The 16070-nt window shown below is 43.6% G+C and overlaps 5 protein-coding genes and 1 long non-coding RNA gene across 12 annotated transcripts in view; 3 read left to right on the forward strand and 3 right to left on the reverse strand.

Moving 5' to 3' along the window:
- Positions 1-892, forward strand: part of gse1b (Gse1 coiled-coil protein b) — a 187448-nt gene extending 186556 nt beyond the window's left edge. For all 5 annotated transcript variants that reach the window (XM_084682061.1, XM_084682059.1, XM_084682057.1 and 2 more), the window contains one exon: positions 1-892. This exon is cut by the window's left edge and continues 2138 nt beyond it. The gene's annotated coding sequence lies outside the window, so the exon portion shown is untranslated.
- A 1081-nt stretch (positions 893-1973) lies between these two features.
- LOC146246526 (uncharacterized) lies at positions 1974-6126 on the reverse strand. Its single transcript, XM_084682712.1, has 4 exons — positions 5992-6126; positions 5305-5491; positions 5054-5168; positions 1974-4920 (listed from the first exon to the last, which is right to left on the reverse strand). Exons 2-4 carry the CDS (start codon positions 5469-5471, stop codon positions 3775-3777), a joined length of 1428 nt encoding a protein of 475 aa, XP_084538838.1. The 5' UTR covers positions 5472-5491; positions 5992-6126; the 3' UTR covers positions 1974-3774.
- A 515-nt stretch (positions 6127-6641) lies between these two features.
- Positions 6642-10960, reverse strand: gins2 (GINS complex subunit 2). 3 transcript variants are annotated; one of them, XM_084682719.1, is made up of 5 exons: positions 10811-10960; positions 8239-8353; positions 7807-7906; positions 7397-7523; positions 6642-7051 (listed from the first exon to the last, which is right to left on the reverse strand). In XM_084682719.1, the coding sequence occupies exons 1-5, from the start codon at positions 10898-10900 to the stop codon at positions 6923-6925; spliced, it is 561 nt and encodes a 186-aa protein (XP_084538845.1). In that variant the 5' UTR covers positions 10901-10960; the 3' UTR covers positions 6642-6922. The 3 variants fall into 3 exon arrangements, with proteins under 3 accessions (XP_084538845.1, XP_084538846.1, XP_084538844.1); XM_084682720.1 differs by lacking the exon at positions 10811-10960 and adding an exon at positions 9783-9871; XM_084682718.1 differs by lacking the exon at positions 10811-10960 and adding an exon at positions 9708-9865.
- LOC146246528 (uncharacterized) lies at positions 10424-11262 on the forward strand. The gene is made up of 2 exons (XR_014732283.1): positions 10424-10530; positions 10794-11262. It is a non-coding gene; the product is annotated as an uncharacterized LOC146246528 (long non-coding RNA).
- Positions 11259-13716, reverse strand: emc8 (ER membrane protein complex subunit 8). The gene is made up of 5 exons (XM_084682717.1): positions 13195-13716; positions 12948-13024; positions 12784-12853; positions 12586-12680; positions 11259-12414 (listed from the first exon to the last, which is right to left on the reverse strand). The coding sequence occupies exons 1-5, from the start codon at positions 13405-13407 to the stop codon at positions 12255-12257; spliced, it is 615 nt and encodes a 204-aa protein (XP_084538843.1). The 5' UTR covers positions 13408-13716; the 3' UTR covers positions 11259-12254.
- Positions 13717-13951: 235 nt separating this feature from the next.
- cox4i1 (cytochrome c oxidase subunit 4I1) lies at positions 13952-16045 on the forward strand. Its single transcript, XM_084682721.1, has 5 exons — positions 13952-14059; positions 14806-14882; positions 15000-15164; positions 15302-15433; positions 15755-16045. Exons 2-5 carry the CDS (start codon positions 14807-14809, stop codon positions 15889-15891), a joined length of 510 nt encoding a protein of 169 aa, XP_084538847.1. The 5' UTR covers positions 13952-14059; position 14806; the 3' UTR covers positions 15892-16045.
- The last annotated feature ends 25 nt before the right edge of the window (positions 16046-16070 follow it).

The following is a 16070-nucleotide window of genomic DNA, read 5'->3' on the forward strand; positions in this document are numbered from 1 at the left end:
GGGGCTGCCATCACCGGTCGCCATAAAGTAGTGCCAAAATGATCCCCTCTGCTGAATAAATCCCACATTATTCAGTTCATTTGAACCTTTACAACTGTGTGACATAGGTAGCCAACCTTTTATAAAAAAGTTTAATTTGTAATTGTTTTTTTTGTTTTTGTTGTTTTTTATTCACCGTTTATTTTCGTGTCAAATCAATCCGCGGAAGTTCGTAACAATTTTTCTCCATCGGAGGGCGCTCACATCCAAAGTGAATGAGCACTTTTCTTTTGCCAAGTTTGATTCCATGTCATGTTAGCAACACAAGTCTACGAGGCCTGCATTTCCTTCCCTCTGACCCGACCCTGCGAACTCTCCCCTCATCTCCAGAGTCTGGACACCTGCAGGTGCAGAGAGCAGTGATGTCACTGCAGTGATGTCACAATGTGTTCACTCAGGAGACGCTTTTATCCAAAGCTAACATCCACGCGGGGATTTTGAACCTGCAACATCAAGAGGTCAATCGCTCTAACCGCCGAGCTGCAGGGGGTGTCGGGGCTGGGGGGGACGGGAGGGGAAGCCAACCTTGTTCACAGAGGCGAGCAGAGCCCAGAGCCAAGCCTGTCTGTCAGGTACAGGAAGTGCTACCGCCGAGGTTAGCAGCCAATGAGCTAGCGGGAGGGAGATAAGCCCCTCCCCCGGCCTGCCTACCTTATATCACCAACTCACGCACACGCAATAGCAACCGTACTCAATGGAGGATGTCTAGATGCTGTGAAATCCTGTTTTTAAAATTGTACTTGTTTGAATTCATTGTAATGTAATATATTCTTTGTTGAATGTAGTAATTAGGTATTTATGAATATATTGCTGTAATTTCAGACAAAAAATAAAATAAAATATTTCAAAAATGTACTAGTGTTTTAATGTTAATCTTCATCATAGAATAACAAAGCATGACGAATTATTTTTACCAATTTATTTAGAAGAACCCAGAGAGAATGATATAAGAGCAGTGATGAGAGAATATCAGTTACATGTGTTATAGCAACTGAATGGATTAATTACAAGATAGTACAGGGATGTATCTATTTTGTATTACTTTTTTGTACACAATATTTTGTAATATTGTGTAATACATGAATGTTACCAGAATGAAAACCAAAAGTGATTCTACCCATCTCTATCTCTCCTGCCTCCACTCCCTCTCCCTCTCTCCTGCCTCCACCACCTCCCCCTCTCTCCTGCCTCCACTCCCTCCCCCTCTCTCCTGCCTCCACCACCTCCCTCTCTCTCCTGCGTCCACCCCCTCCCCCTCTCTCCTGCCTCCACTACCTCCCCCTCTCTCCTGCTTCCACCACCTCCCCCTCTCTCCTGCCTCCACTCCCTCCCCCTCTCTCCTGCCTCCACCACTTCCCCCTCTCTCCTGCCTCCACCACCTCCCCCTCTCTCCTGCCTCCACTCCCTCCCCCTCTCTCCTGCCTCCACCACCTCCCCCTCTCTCCTGCCTCCACCACCTCCCCCTCTCTTCTGCCTCCACTCCCTCCCCCTCTCTCCTGCCTCCACCACCTCCCCCTCTCTCCTGCCTCCACTCCCTCCCCCTCTCTCCTGCCTCCACCACCTCCCACTCTCTCCTGCCTCCACCACCTCCCCCTCTCTCCTGCCTCCACTCCCTCCCCCTCTCTCCTGCCTCCACCACCTCCCCCTCTCTCCTGCCTCCACTCCCTCCCCCTCTCTCCTGCCTCCACCACCTCCCCCTCTCTCCTGCCTCCACTCCCTCCCCCTCTCTCCTGCCTCCACCACCTCCCCCTCTCTCCTGCCTCCACTCCCTCCCCCTCTCTCCTGCCTCCACCACCTCCCCCTCTCTCCTGCCTCCACTCCCTCCCCCTCTCTCCTGCCTCCACCACCTCCCCCTCTCTCCTGCCTCCACCACCTCCCACTCTCTCCTGCCTCCACCACCTCCCCCTCTCTCCTGCCTCCACCACCTCCCCCTCTCTCCTGCCTCCACCACCTCCCCCTCTATTCTGTCCCCTCATTTACATTACATTACGTTACATTTATGCATTTAGCAGACGCTTTTATCCAAAGCAACTTCCAAGAGAGAGTTTTCCAAAAGTGCATAGGTCACTGATCATAACAACAAGATAGCCCCAAACATTGCGGGTAGCCAAACATGAAGCATACATTGTGAAACCAAATAAGTCCCAAAGGGAAGAACAATAAGAGCATGTAGTTAGACAAGTTACAATTAAACAGCAATAACCTCAAAAAGTGCAAGAGTGTACCTGTGGAAAAGCAAGCAACAATAAAAGTCATGAGATGGCTACAAAAATATTTTACATTCAGTTAAATCCATCATTAAGAGATGGAAGGAGTATGGGACAAATCTGCCTAGAGCTGGACGTCTGCACAAACTGAGTGACCGGGCAAGAAGAACACTGGTGAAAGAGGCCACCAAGACTCCTACGACCACTCTGAAGGAGTTAAAAGCTTCAACCAAGACACCTACGACCACTCTGAAGGAGTTAAAAGCTTCAACCAAGACACCCACGACCACTCTGAAGGAGATAAAAGCTTCAAACAAGACACCCACGACCACTCGGAAGGAGATAAAAGCTTCAACCAAGACACCTACGACCACTCTGAAGGAGTTAAAAGCTTCAACCAAGACACCCACGACCACTCCGAAGGAGTTAAAAGCTTCAACCAAGACACCCACGACCACTCGGAAGGAGATAAAAGCTTCAACCAAGACACCTACGACCACTCGGAAGGAGTTAAAAGCTTCAACCAAGACACCCACGACCACTCTGAAGGAGATAAAAGCTACAACCAAGACACCCACGACCACTCCGAAAGAGATAAAAGCTTCAACCAAGACACCTACGACCACTCGGAAGGAGATAAAAAATTCAGTGGCTCAGATGGGAGAGACCGTACATACAACAACTGTTGCCCGGGTTCTTCACCAGTCGAAGCTGTATGAGAGGCAAAGAGAAAGCTACTGTTGAAAAAAGCTCATGTGAAATCACCACAAACACACCATCCCATTGTCAAGCAGAATCATGCTCTGGGGGTGCTTCTCAGCAGAAAGCCCTGGAAGGCTTGTCAAGGTAGAGGGGAACATGAATGCAGAACAATATCGCCAAATTCTGGAGGATAATCTGACTCTGCAAGACAACTACGACTTGGGAGAAGATTTATTTTCCAGCAAGACAACGACCCCAAGCATACAGCAAAAGCTTTTTAGAAATGGTTCAAAGACAACAAGGTGAATGTTCTGGAGAGGCCAAGTCAAAGCCCAGATCTCAGTCCAATTGAGAATTTGTGGGTGGACTTGAAAAGAGCTGTTCACGCCCGATCCCCGAGGTTTGAATGGAGAAAAATGAGTGTCCAGATGTCCCAGCCTGATCTCCACACACTCAGTGCTGTGATTGCAGCCAAAGGTGCATCTACTAAATACTAACCTGAAGGGGGTGAATATTTATGCACTCATCCACTTTACCTTACATATTTTTTATGAATTTACATTATTTTGTAAAAATCTGTTTTCACTTAGACATTAAAGAAAATCTGTCAAAGCCAAATTATATTGACCATGATTTCATAAAAGCAACAAAAGGGTGAATAATCCAAGGGGGTGAATACTCTTTATAGGAAATGTATATGTCTTAGTCCCTCTTATGTCTAGGAACCACGGTCGATCCTTTCCGATCTCTTGACCTGCCTTATCTACAATAATCTACCTTTATTTTTGATCTATGGCGGAAGAAAAAGATTATAGCCACCACCAGCCTATTGTTCTGGTGGTGGTGGTGTTCGTTCCCTTTTCTTTGTAACTTTTTTCGTCCCAGTTTCCAGCGTGCGTCTGTATTCTCTGCATTCTCGCGCAGCTCTCTTTAACTGTTCAGCTCCGGGCCCCGTGAAGGAAAACTCTGTTTCACTACACCGTCTCTCAAATTGCTCATCGTCACAAGTAAGCAATCCCATCAAATATTTCCTAATATTATAAAAGTATCTGGGTCCCCTGGCAGGGTCATACTTCAGTTCACCGTGTGTGTATGCACTTGTGGCCCAAATGAAAGGGTCGTGATGACACTGAGTGGTCACCTCGCCTTTTTTTAATTTACTTCCTGGTGGAACAGCGGTTATTATGGGCTGGCCTCTAGAAAAGAGAGCTGTAAATGGTATGTCTGATCGCTTTTTTACCTGTCTTATCAATGTGGGTGACTCCATGTTTTCAGCTTTACTGCGTGTATTTATGAAGCTCTCTGGTATTGTGTTCTTATCCTTTGGTAGTAAAACACAGAAGTTGGGCTCTGGATAGTACGTGCCTAACGGAAAATGTTCGGCTGTCAGTATTCGCACCTCTCTGTCTCTCTGGCTGGCAAGCTTGAATTCTTCTTCTAGAAACTCATATCCTGTGGACATGACTATGGGTGGGATTTTATATGTTTTTATGTGAGTGTCAACTATCTGTAGATAGGAGCTGTACACTTGGTTAAAACTTACAGTATCAGCATCAACAAAACTGAAATAGACAAGGCACTCCTCATCTTTCCCTCTTAACTCTCGAACGAGTTGTTCAGTTTCTTTGCAATTTTTTAGATGTTCTCGGATTTGGCTATATGGCACAGCTTCTCCATTGTAAGGGATGTCACCCCCGGATCCCCAAGTAAAGCAAACTTTTTTAAACTTCAAATCAGTTTCCTCGTTTATTTGTAGGAGTTGTTCCAGAATATCTCTGCGTGTTGGGTCCTCTTCACCATTGAGACCAATAATGATGGCCACATCTTGCAGATGACCCCGGTCTTCTTCATGACTAAAACCTGTGTTCTTCAGCAGATCCAGTAATCTCTGACACTGTGACATGATGTCCTCCTTGCTGTGTTCTTCATCTGGAACTGGGACCCGCATCGGAACTTGGATCAGAAATTTGATCTTCGGGTTGTTTCATGGGGAGGCAAAGAAGTTGTTGTTGTGGGTCAGGGGGTAGTAAGTGAAGTGAGGTTAGCTCTTTATCTGTTACTTTTAGCTGAATCCAGTAAACTTGTACTGTGGCTGTGTTGTTTACCTGTATGTCCTGCTGGTCATCTCCCCCCTCTGCCACAGAGGGACCTGGCTGTTCTGATGTGGAGGACTGGCTTGACTGGCTGGAAGGTAATTCATCTTTCCCTTTCTTTCTTCCCCTGAAGGATTGAAAAAGATCAGAAGCATGTTCAGTGCTTCCTGTTGGGACTTTTCCACAAACCAAACAACTGCCTGGTTATTATTGTGGACTGTATAAAATAAACGTTTGTAAAAGATGATCAATAGTTCTCTCACCCTGACTGGTCTTGGGAGCTGCCACTTGCGAGTGGTTTCCCATCATCTGACTTTGAGGAAATACTGAAAGACGTCAGGGATTCTGCCAGTTGGCCAACTTCCTCATCCTCCTCTTTGTCAACTTTTGTCTCCCCACATTTATGACTTTTGGATTTTTGTTGATCCATCGGATCTTTATGAAATATTTCTGTGAGGTTAAACCAAAGATATGAGACAGACTGTGAATAAGTACACCTACATGCCTAATCTATTCTGCATCTGTTCACACACTTGTTTTTCGCCACTCAGTTTAAAGTCTTCATCTTAAAGATAATGAAGAAAACATGCAGACAACGATGGATGACTCATAATGAAGTACAGACTTGCGAAATGTAAGTAGGCTATTATCACATGGGGGCTCATTGCTGCCAGTGGGAGGGCGGGGTGGGTGGGGAATCGTTACAATAATTACTTATAGTTTCGAAGAACATATTTTCTCGGTATGATTACATTCTCTTTCTTTAATGCAACCTTTAGCATAACCACCAACCACAACAACGTATAGCCTATTGCTTTCAACTATATCAAAATGGTGTATCATACACAATAGCCTAGTAGTTATTCATTTCACAGTAATAATGATTTAGGCAATGAATATCTTAAGATTACCACCTAAAGGATGAAAGAGAAAAAGCCATCTCAAGTTACCTGTGTGTGCTGGGTGGTGTGAAGATGTTATTGTCGCGGTTTGGGGCGCTCCACAGAATCGTTCGCCAATATACTGGAAGAGGAAAAGTATTCACAAAAACCAAAGGGGAGATCGTAAAGGCCACTCCCCGTACGCCAAGAGAACTGTATCTGTTTTTGGCTTATGTTCCTGTTGTGTGACTGTGAATGGGCGATTAAGTTCATAAAAGTCGTATTCTTGCCTTCCGCGCATTTCTATAAAGCCTTGTATAACATTAGAGGAATAAGCCGTACCGCAACATCAGTCGCATGCTACTGTCAAATACTTTAAGTAGGCCTATAACACTATTCTTCTATTGAGCTGGCATTATAAGCCATTGTGTCTTGGCTTTATAGACATGCACGGAAAGCAAGAACTATTTCCTCATACATTTGACAGTATTGTTTCATAACTCACGAAGCCTGCATTACTACAGCACGCCCCCCTGTACTTCCCTCTTTCTCAATACATGTTTGTATTGTACAATACAATTCTACCTTAACAGACAACCATAAAGTATGGGGGACTGTGGTTTCAATGACAATGGAAATGGGAGTGTCTGAAAAGTGGATGAGTATGAAGGCTCTATTTGAACGAATATTGTATTCGATTGATCAAAGATGTAGTGAAATTGTCTTTTAAAATACACATTTTATTACAAAACTTTATTAGTAAATCAACAACATGAAGATGCGTCCTCATCTGTGTTCCAGGTGTTGATGATTCATATTATGGAATCAATAAAAACTGTCATGGTAACAACGGTTTCAACCATAAGTGAAGAGGTTGTGATCTTTGACCAGTCTGGTCAGTAATGCAGTTGCCCCCCCCCCCCCACACACAATCTGGTCAGTACTCCAAATGACCAGTATCTCCACTAAACAGTTTTCTGGGGCTTTGACCACAGTGTGGTCAGTAGTCCAGGGCCTTGCCCCTGCTGGAGTGCGGCTGCAGGTTGGAGCGCAGCTTGTACATGCAGTTGAGAGACTCCAGCAGGAAGGAGCGCGTGGTGTTGATCTCCATCAGAGTCAGGCTGTCCAGCTGGAGGAGGAGAGGGAGAGGGGGAGGGAGAGGAGGAGAGGGAGGGGAGAGGGGGAGGAGATGAGAGGGAGGGGAGAGGGGGAGGAGATGAGAGGGAGAGGAGAGGGAGAGGCCAGGCAAGATGATGAATGTATACCAACACACATGTCAGACACAGATGAACACGGCAGAAATATGCTGCCTGGTGAGTACAACTGTTCTTGGCTCTAACTGGTTCTCTATTGGTGTTGGATTAATGTGTGTGTGTGTGTGTGGTGTGTGTGGCTGTGTGTGTGGTGGTGAAATGTAAAAAACTAGCAGCAACGTACAGAGTGCAGGAGCGGGGAGGTACGAGCGGGGAGGTACCTTGGCGTGAGCCTCCTGCTGGCGGATGAAGCTGTCTGCGGAGAGGCGGAGCTTGGCGATGCGTGTGTCCCAGATGTCCTTCACCAGAGTCCGGATATCGTCGGCTTTAGGGATGTTGTCAGACGCGCTGCGGACAGACAAGACGGTGACAAACAGACCCTCAGCCAGGAGAGCATCCTCCCCGTGTCGACAGGAAGTAGCATAACATAGACTGAAGGACGGTTAGCTCAGTGGTTAGAGCATTTGAGTGCAGATCAAGGGAGATGATCTTAGGTTTGAGTTTCTGGGTTTTTAATTTTTACTTTGGATTAAAGTGTTTGCTAAATGAAACCATTGTTATTAGGAAATGAAAGGTTGTGATACTGAAGGGCCAAGGAAGAGGGTGTTGTGTCTGAAGGTTCCACACTCACTGGTTGAGCAGTAACTTGGTCAGCTCCATGTAGTAGGGGCTAGGCACCGGGGTGAAGGCGTCTTCCTTCCTCTCCAGCTCTCTAATCTCCTCCAGTTTGTCTGCACACAGTGAACACGAGAAAACAGCCTTACAGCTCTGAAAATACAAGTTATGGGGAGAGTAGTCCTCCTTGTAACTCATTTAATGATGTTTGACGTTTAGTTTACATTCGTTTCAGTCACGTGAAATCTATATTTTTTTTTTTTTACTATATGTGTAGCATCATAAAGCGATAAGCATAAATGTGTATGTACTAGAAGGTTTAAATTTTGGCGTTCACTTGGACGCCCTCGCTAACAGTACAGCTATTTCATTACAGGAGGCTTTCTGCCAACCTACCCATATCCGTCCACTCTCCTGCTTACCCACATCCGTCCACTCTCCTGCTTACCCACATCCATCCACTCCGGAGGGACAATCCTGCACTTCTGTCGCTGCTTCAGATTGAGGGCGAGCCACAGAGGAACATCCACGGGCATCCCGGGGTTAAACGGACCGAGGTCACCCTGAAACGTTTTTAATAGACATTGTGAAGGAATAATAACCATACTGCTAATCAATGCCGCTATACCAATCACTACCTTATATACATATACACATATAATATGTAATGCTCTTTACTAAAACATGTATCCAATTGTGATCAATTCATTTAATAAAGAACATATGAGATCATGTAACAGGATGCTTTCTATGCAAGTGAGCTCGTGCTGAGATGTATCTGCGCAGTAAATTTGTGCTTCAATGTAACTCTGGTGGGTGGGCAAATATGCCAAGGTCAGACGGGAGGCAAGCTGATGACGCTCAGGGACTGGTTTGAGCACAAAGAACTGTTCAACTCATGGAAGTACAGTGTCAACTTGAGAGATAAGGTGATGCTGGGACTATAACCCTTCTCTGTTTCTAGACGAATCAGACTGGCTGGTGTGACTATATACAACGCCTGTACTAAGGCCCGGTTTCTCTGGAGACCCTGCCCCCCCCCCCCCTTTTCTATCTACCCCTTCGCCTTGGAGACACTGCCCCCCCCTTTCACACTGGATGATCTACCCCTTCCCCTTGGAAACCCTGCCCCACCTTCCCCCACAAATCATCGACTCTGGTCTGGTCTGCCTCACCCCTTCTCCTGGAGACACGACCCCCCCCCCCCCCCCTTCCTTGGAGGCGCAGCTCCCATCTCCCTGCACGCCATCAGGACCTTGGGGCGATCTACTCCCTTCCCTGGAGCCCCCCTCCCTTGGATTACCTCAGACCTGTGGGTCTTCTCCGCTCCCTCCCTCTCCGAACATCATCAGATCCTTGGACTGCCCACCTTGTGCCACCATGAACGCCCTGGACATTTAATTGGACAACCACATTACCACCCCACGGTCTTCTGACCAATCGCCTGTCACAGACCTCCCTCTCTGGGGGGTACAAGACCTGTCTCCCGAGGACAGGGGGACAGAACTTGGACTGGGCAGAACTCTCTCTGATCTCTGTCACGACCACTTTCTCAACGAAGGCCTTAGTTTGTACTATTCTGAGAAATTTGCTTCATCGACTGATTCATTGTATTTGACTAGTTTTCATTGTGTATCTTGTGATTGCATCATTACTTACATTAAACTACAAATAACTTGGTCCGATATTTAACCTTGCATTATTCTCCACTACCCAGTTTGACACTCCTTAACAACATCCATAGCATGTAGGATACATAGACCTAGCCTAGTAATGGCATATCATCCAGCATAACCAGTATATTAGCTTTCAGATTTAGGATAGCCTTCCAATCGTTACTGTAGTAGTATTGGTAATAAACGAAGCCGTAGCTGTAGTGAGACACTTGACAACATTGCCTTGAATTAAAACACTCACCCCGATCAAATATATTTTGTCAAGGCTGAAATTCGGGATTATTTTCACAATTTCCCTCTCGGCAAGGAATTCTACCTCAGAAGGGTCCATTGCAATCCTGTTTGGACCGTGGTTTCACAGTCGTATAAAGTTCCCGCGCTGCAGGCATCTATGTCCGGTTGACTTCCTCAAAATATTTCAAAATAAAAGTCTGAAAGTATGGAAAAAGTATGGAATGAAATCAGTGACGTGTGTTGAATTTTAAAAGGCATTGATTTAATACTTAATGTTGGAATTTAAACCATACCGAATTTGTTGGTTTTGAATTCACCTCTTTAAAATTGAAATTTATTTCAATGTAAAAAAAAATCTTTTTTTTTTAAATCAAGCTTCAGAATTTCAAATATGACAAATTTCTGGCTGCTGAAATTCGAATGGTGAAATTTGTGGTTAAATTTCAATATTAAGTATTCAATGCCTTTTAAAATTCAAAACATGATGTCACTGATTTGCTTTCATAGTTGTGTTGTTTATTAGTTTTTCCCCTCTAAAAACGATTCCCCATGACCGTATTGTTATCATCAGCCTTCCACCGACACACAGTAATACTATTGTGTTTCTTGCAACCAGACACAATTATCTTAACGCAACCTAAACGCTCACAAGTTCTGGCACAATTCAAGCCCTTCTTTTCCTGGCGGAAATTGGCATTCATACCACTTGGGAGTACTGTCTACTAACATTTTAGAAAATCGTCAGCATCCGGTGAAATTACGTCTCAGCTCTAAAAAGTGACTGTTTTTGGGGAGGATATTTTTCAATTTCTTTCATAGATGCTTTAGAGGTAAAGTCACGTTAAAGTAACATGTGTGTTTTACTTGATTCTGATTAGCAAAATATGTATAGTCAATAGCCTTGGTGTCTTTAACACAATGCGTTAGACATTAATGCAAGAGGGGGGAAAACATGATTACATAGGCTTTTTTCAGCCTTTTTATTTTTCTTTGAAAATTATGTATATTCGTAAGTCTCATTATTTGGTTGACAACAGACATTGAAAATGTACGTGTTTTGTTGAATCTGTTGATATTTATCATTTTAAAACAGGATCATATATGACGCACTTGTTCCGGGAGTACAACGGCACTTAAGAATGCTTGGCTGGACTTGTTATTTTCCTCCAGGATCACAATTACTCTTATTAAGTGACTCATTGCTCTTTTAGGTTAGATATAACGAAGCTAAGTCTTGTACTTGCTGTGAAATATTTTACTGTTGATTGTTCTTCTACAGGTACAGTCCTGCACTTTTGTGGTTCATGTTGTTTTAATTTGTAACTTGTATAACTACATGCTCTTATGGGTCTTCCCTTTAGCTACTTGTTTAGCTTCTTCCCAATGTATGCTTCATGTTTTGGCTACTTGCAATGTTTGGGACAATCTCGTTGTTATGATCAGTGACCTATGCTCTTTTGTAAGCTCTCTCTTGGAAGTCGCTTTGGATAAAAGCGTCTGCTAAATGAATACATGTAAATGTAAATATGAGTGGTACCAGAAGCCAAAAACAAGCCAAAACAGAGATGGTCTTTATCTGAAAAGTTATTTTGTATTTGTACATTCAGTTCATACAATTGTGTACAAAACATTTCATATCAAGACATCAGTTATTTTATCTAGCTCTTTTAGTTTTGTCTAATCTCAAAAACAAACTTGATTTCTAAATAATATTGTGACCGAGGATATGTTTTAATCCAAATCTTATTTGTTTATTACCCATCATATGGCAAGATTTAATTTAGCAATTAAGAATGACCTAATCTAACAAATAAATACTAAATCAATCTAATTAAAGGAAAACGTTTTAGAGTAAAATATTATCATTAAGACTTAATATACGAAATAAAGAATATAATGAAATTTTATATTATACAGTAGGTCATTATATAAATAGGTCTGATCTCTGAAGAATAATTTATGAATGACTATCATCTCTGTAAGGCTAGTGATTGTTAAAAAATCTTTTGTATTTAATTGAAAATCAAATACCTGTATCTCTACAATGAAAAATCTCACACCTACATCAACTACAAGCAAACACAAATATTTGCAGGAGAAAGAAAGCAAAAAATAAGCAAAAACTACAATTAAAAAGCTGTTGCATTCCAGGAAACAAGGTGTTTATCACCTAAATTCTCCGTATTAAAGTTATGAAGAAGCTGAAGGTGCCTGTTTCCTTCTGGCCCTTAGATGTAGTCTTATGGTCAGTGTCCCCACAAGCACCCTTCAACCTCCTAGCACAGAACAAAGGTTTCTGAACTTTGCATTCCTGTGCTACAGTGGTTGTAGCACTACACATGCTGCATAGACAGCAACATCCTTGCTTAAGTGTTGTGACTTCGGGGAGGGGGTGGCAGAGGGTGGAGGATGACAGGGCTCTTAGCACAGGTGGAGGATGAGGGCTCTTAGCACAGGTGGAGGATGAGGGCTCTTAGCACAGGTGGAGGATGAGGGCTCTTAGCACAGGTGCAGGATGACAGGGCTCTTAGAACAGGGTGGAGGATGAGGGCTCTTAGCACAGGTGCAGCACAGACTTGTTGATCTCCGGGTTGGTCCAGTCATTCCTGAGGTCGTCCAGGTGATTGTCAAAGTCAACAAGGCTCTCGTAGGACCTTCCATCCAAAAGAGAAGACGTGATCTTCTGGGCCTCAGTCCAATCCTCGAAACATTCCCTAGAACACAAAACCACGTTTTTAGAACCCTCGGAACTCGTGCTCAGTAATCAGCGACACACCGTTTTTAAAGCTACAATGTAAGGGTTCTACTAATGGAGCTTATTTACCCTGTAGAGCCAGCCGTGCATATTATGGGATGTGCAGAGGCTAGTTGCCTGGGATACTTACTCATTTACCTCCCTGCTTTTCCACTTGTTTTCGTGATGGTCGTAGATGGATACAATGGGTTCAAAGCAGCTCATGGTTAGCCTGCTGTTGTCCACCTAAGAAGACACGTCACACGAGTTGGAGTTATTCATGAATGTAAGGTGAGAAATATAACCAAGTGTTTTATTTTCATCGTTTGGGAACAGACAGGAGATTTACCATTACAATTGCTGCTTCACTGAAGTTCTCACAGATCCTGGCAGCAACTTTTTCTGCGACCTGATTGGGTCTGTCAGAGACAGAAAGAGAGAACGTATGTGACCATGATCGACATTACTTATACTTTGATACCAATATAGAATATAGGATCAAAACCATGTTACCTGAAATCTTTTGTACGTTCGTTGGCTTGGTAATATCCAGCAATGACATATCTGTTTTCCTTGCACCAAGTGTCAATCTGAGTCCCACACACAGACCCACAGGTAGTAAATTAAATACAGTAGGTGGCAGCAACCACCAAGTTAAACACATAAGTACCCGATAAAAGCAATCCAAATCAATTGGTGGCAGGGAGACAAAAAAAAAAGTATAGTATTTATACTGAGAATGATCTAGATGCCCACTTACCAGTGTAAGGGCCACCTCCAACATAGGTGCCAAAGCTAGTGTGACATGAAACAGAGGTACACAGTCCACGCAGAGGATTGAAACAGAGTGGTCTTCCTTTTTTTTATCCTTTTGTTTCTCGGCCACCAGCAATCCATTCACAGCACATTGAGGATACTTGGCCGCATGCAGAAGCATCTTGCAGTATGCCTGGGTTGTCAATTTAATAGGCATGCTTATGGTCGTATTAGCTGAGACCCTTTAGCTTGTTGGCTATCTGTACTATCTTGCTAGCAAAGGACCGGTGGTCTTGGGATTTTCTCGGTTAGCTAATTGGTATCATGCCCGTTAACTATCGACAGCAACAGCGGGCAGCTTGATTCTATTTGACTCAGAGCTCTGTCCAGCTACATTAAGCTCACTTTTAAGGCAGTGTAGGTTGCAGGTTAACTCTGTCTTGTTATAGTTAGTGGTCCTCGTAATTCACGCTGCCAAGCTAGTTATCCCTTCTGCTGATGATGATTTGCGCCGGTAACGTAAACCACACAAAAATGGCGTAATGAAGTCTGCAACTGACATCATTTTGGTTCTTTTGGAGCGATGAGAGTGGTTGTTGTTTGCACCAAAATGGCAGCATCAGACCATTGGTTTCGACACATGCTGGTGTCGTAAATATATATTTTATTAAACTTAGATGGTTACTTTAAATGCTTTGTAATATTATTAAATTACAAACTTGTCAAAGGTTTATTGTTAAGACAGAGTTCACATGTACACATTTTAGAGACGTGACCGGTTGACTTTCCATTTGGCTATCTGGCATTACGTATTTCCGTTTGCTCACACTTCCTTTATGATTTCCTGAGGATCGGCTGAAGGAGGACAAGTAAGTGGCGGCCGGCGAAAAAATTCTAGAACTGATTTTATATTGACGTTTTATATTTACAAAAACGATATACATTTTTTAGACAGATGTGAGCAATGCACTTAGAGGTAGAACATTTTTTTTTTTTTCGATTGAGCCAAGTAAAGAGATGTGACATTGAGATCGTGATACGGAAAGCTGACAGCAGTACAGCGGCGATTTGGCTAGGCTAGCTGGCTATTCCCGGTTAGGTTAGCTTTAAGCATTAGCTAGCTACCTTGTGAGTGCTATCGTGGCTGGTTGGAAAGCTTGTTAGCATAACTATGCCACAACATATAATTTGGTACTGTGTTAATAATATACATTTTACAACTAAGATCAATAACGCTAAGACTGAAAAACGTAATGTGTGGATGACTTAAGTAGTTGTCCTGGCATGACCTTGTGTGCTAGCTAGCTAACAGGCTAATATAAAGCAGGACTAGCTCGCAAGAGAATATGCAACCCAGCTCTGCTCGATATTGTTAGTTTAAGATTCCCTTTAGTAATTCCGAGCTCAATGTTAATACCCATTATTTGAATTGTGGTTGGTGGTGTTGTATGCGGCTCGACAGCTAGATGCTGTATGGAGTGCAAGATTAGTTCATAACTGCAGGTGCGACATTTCAGGATTATTTAGTATAGCAGAAAAAAGTGCTAATTTAGTATGTAAGCAAGCAAGCAAGCAATCCAGCTAACAATTTTTCCTAAATGCTCTTTTCTACCAGAATGTTGGCGGCCAGAGCCCTCAGCCTTGTTGGCAAACGTGCCATATCAACATCAGTGTGTCTACGCGGGGGACATGGTAAATATTTACTGTCGTCAGAACGTGAACTCGAAATGTTTTGCTGCGACTTGCAAATACAAATGAAATGTGGTTAGACGTGTGTTCATTTTCTAACTAGATGTTTTTTTCCCGCAGGGGTGGCTAAGGTGGAGGACTATGCCCTGCCAGCCTACTTTGACAGGCGAGAGAACCCCCTGCCAGACATCCAGTATGTACAGGAGCTCAACCCAGAGCAGAAGTCTTTGAAGGAGAAGGAGAAGGGATCTTGGGCCACACTCTCCAACGATGAGAAGATCGCATGTGAGTACAAACATTATGTGATGTGATACATTTCTGTATTCAGTGTTTCTACAAACATCTGCACACACCTTGGGACACTTTAGACTCATTTGTGTGGTGTGGAATGTCCTCTAATAAAAATTGATGTTTTTCGACAGTGTACCGTATCAGCTTCAAACAGAGCTTTGCTGAGATGAACCAGGGCACACAGGAGTGGAAATCAGTCATCGCTGGCATGCTCTTCTTCATTGGTGTCACCGGCCTAGTTGTGTTATGGCAGAGGAAATTCGGTAAGTCCAGATGAAAGCGAGATGTGAACATGTATGGGATATTTTAGTAGAATCTGAGAGGTGGATTGTTGCTGGATAAAAGTGGTAAAAAGTAGTCACTGCCTTCAAAATTTTGGGCATCATAGATCTCCCGAATCAAACCTTAATATTTAACCCCAGCTAGCTGTCTAGCTGGTTGCTATTCTAGACACTGTGCCAAAATATATCATTTGCTATTGACTTGTCATTGTGCAATGACTTATGTAGTGGTCTCATCCTCATGACCTTGAATGTTAGCCAGCTAAGTCTGTTCTTGGCACCTTCCTTCTTCCACCCGTACAGTCTATGGAGCGGTTCCAAACACCTTCGATGAGGAGTTCAAAGCGAAGGAGCTGCAAAGGATGTTGGACATGAGGATCAACCCAGTGGAGGGCTTCTCGGCTCACTGGGACTATGAGAACAAGCAGTGGAAGAAGTAGACGTCCACCTGACCACAAACTCAAAACCAACAAGTCAATAATTCATGTATTTATCAACTTGTCCATATTTCCTCAGTCTTGCTTTTGGAAGACCACTTCCTCTTAAAAGTAATCCTGTATTATAGAAAAAATAAAGTTCCTATGTTCCCCCTGGTGTGTTACTACTGTGTTTTGGCTTG

The sequence above is a fragment of the Hypomesus nipponensis genome, chromosome 19 (assembly GCF_054491055.1).
Source record: "Hypomesus nipponensis isolate SF chromosome 19, ASM5449105v1, whole genome shotgun sequence".
Taxonomy (NCBI): domain Eukaryota; kingdom Metazoa; phylum Chordata; class Actinopteri; order Osmeriformes; family Osmeridae; genus Hypomesus; species Hypomesus nipponensis.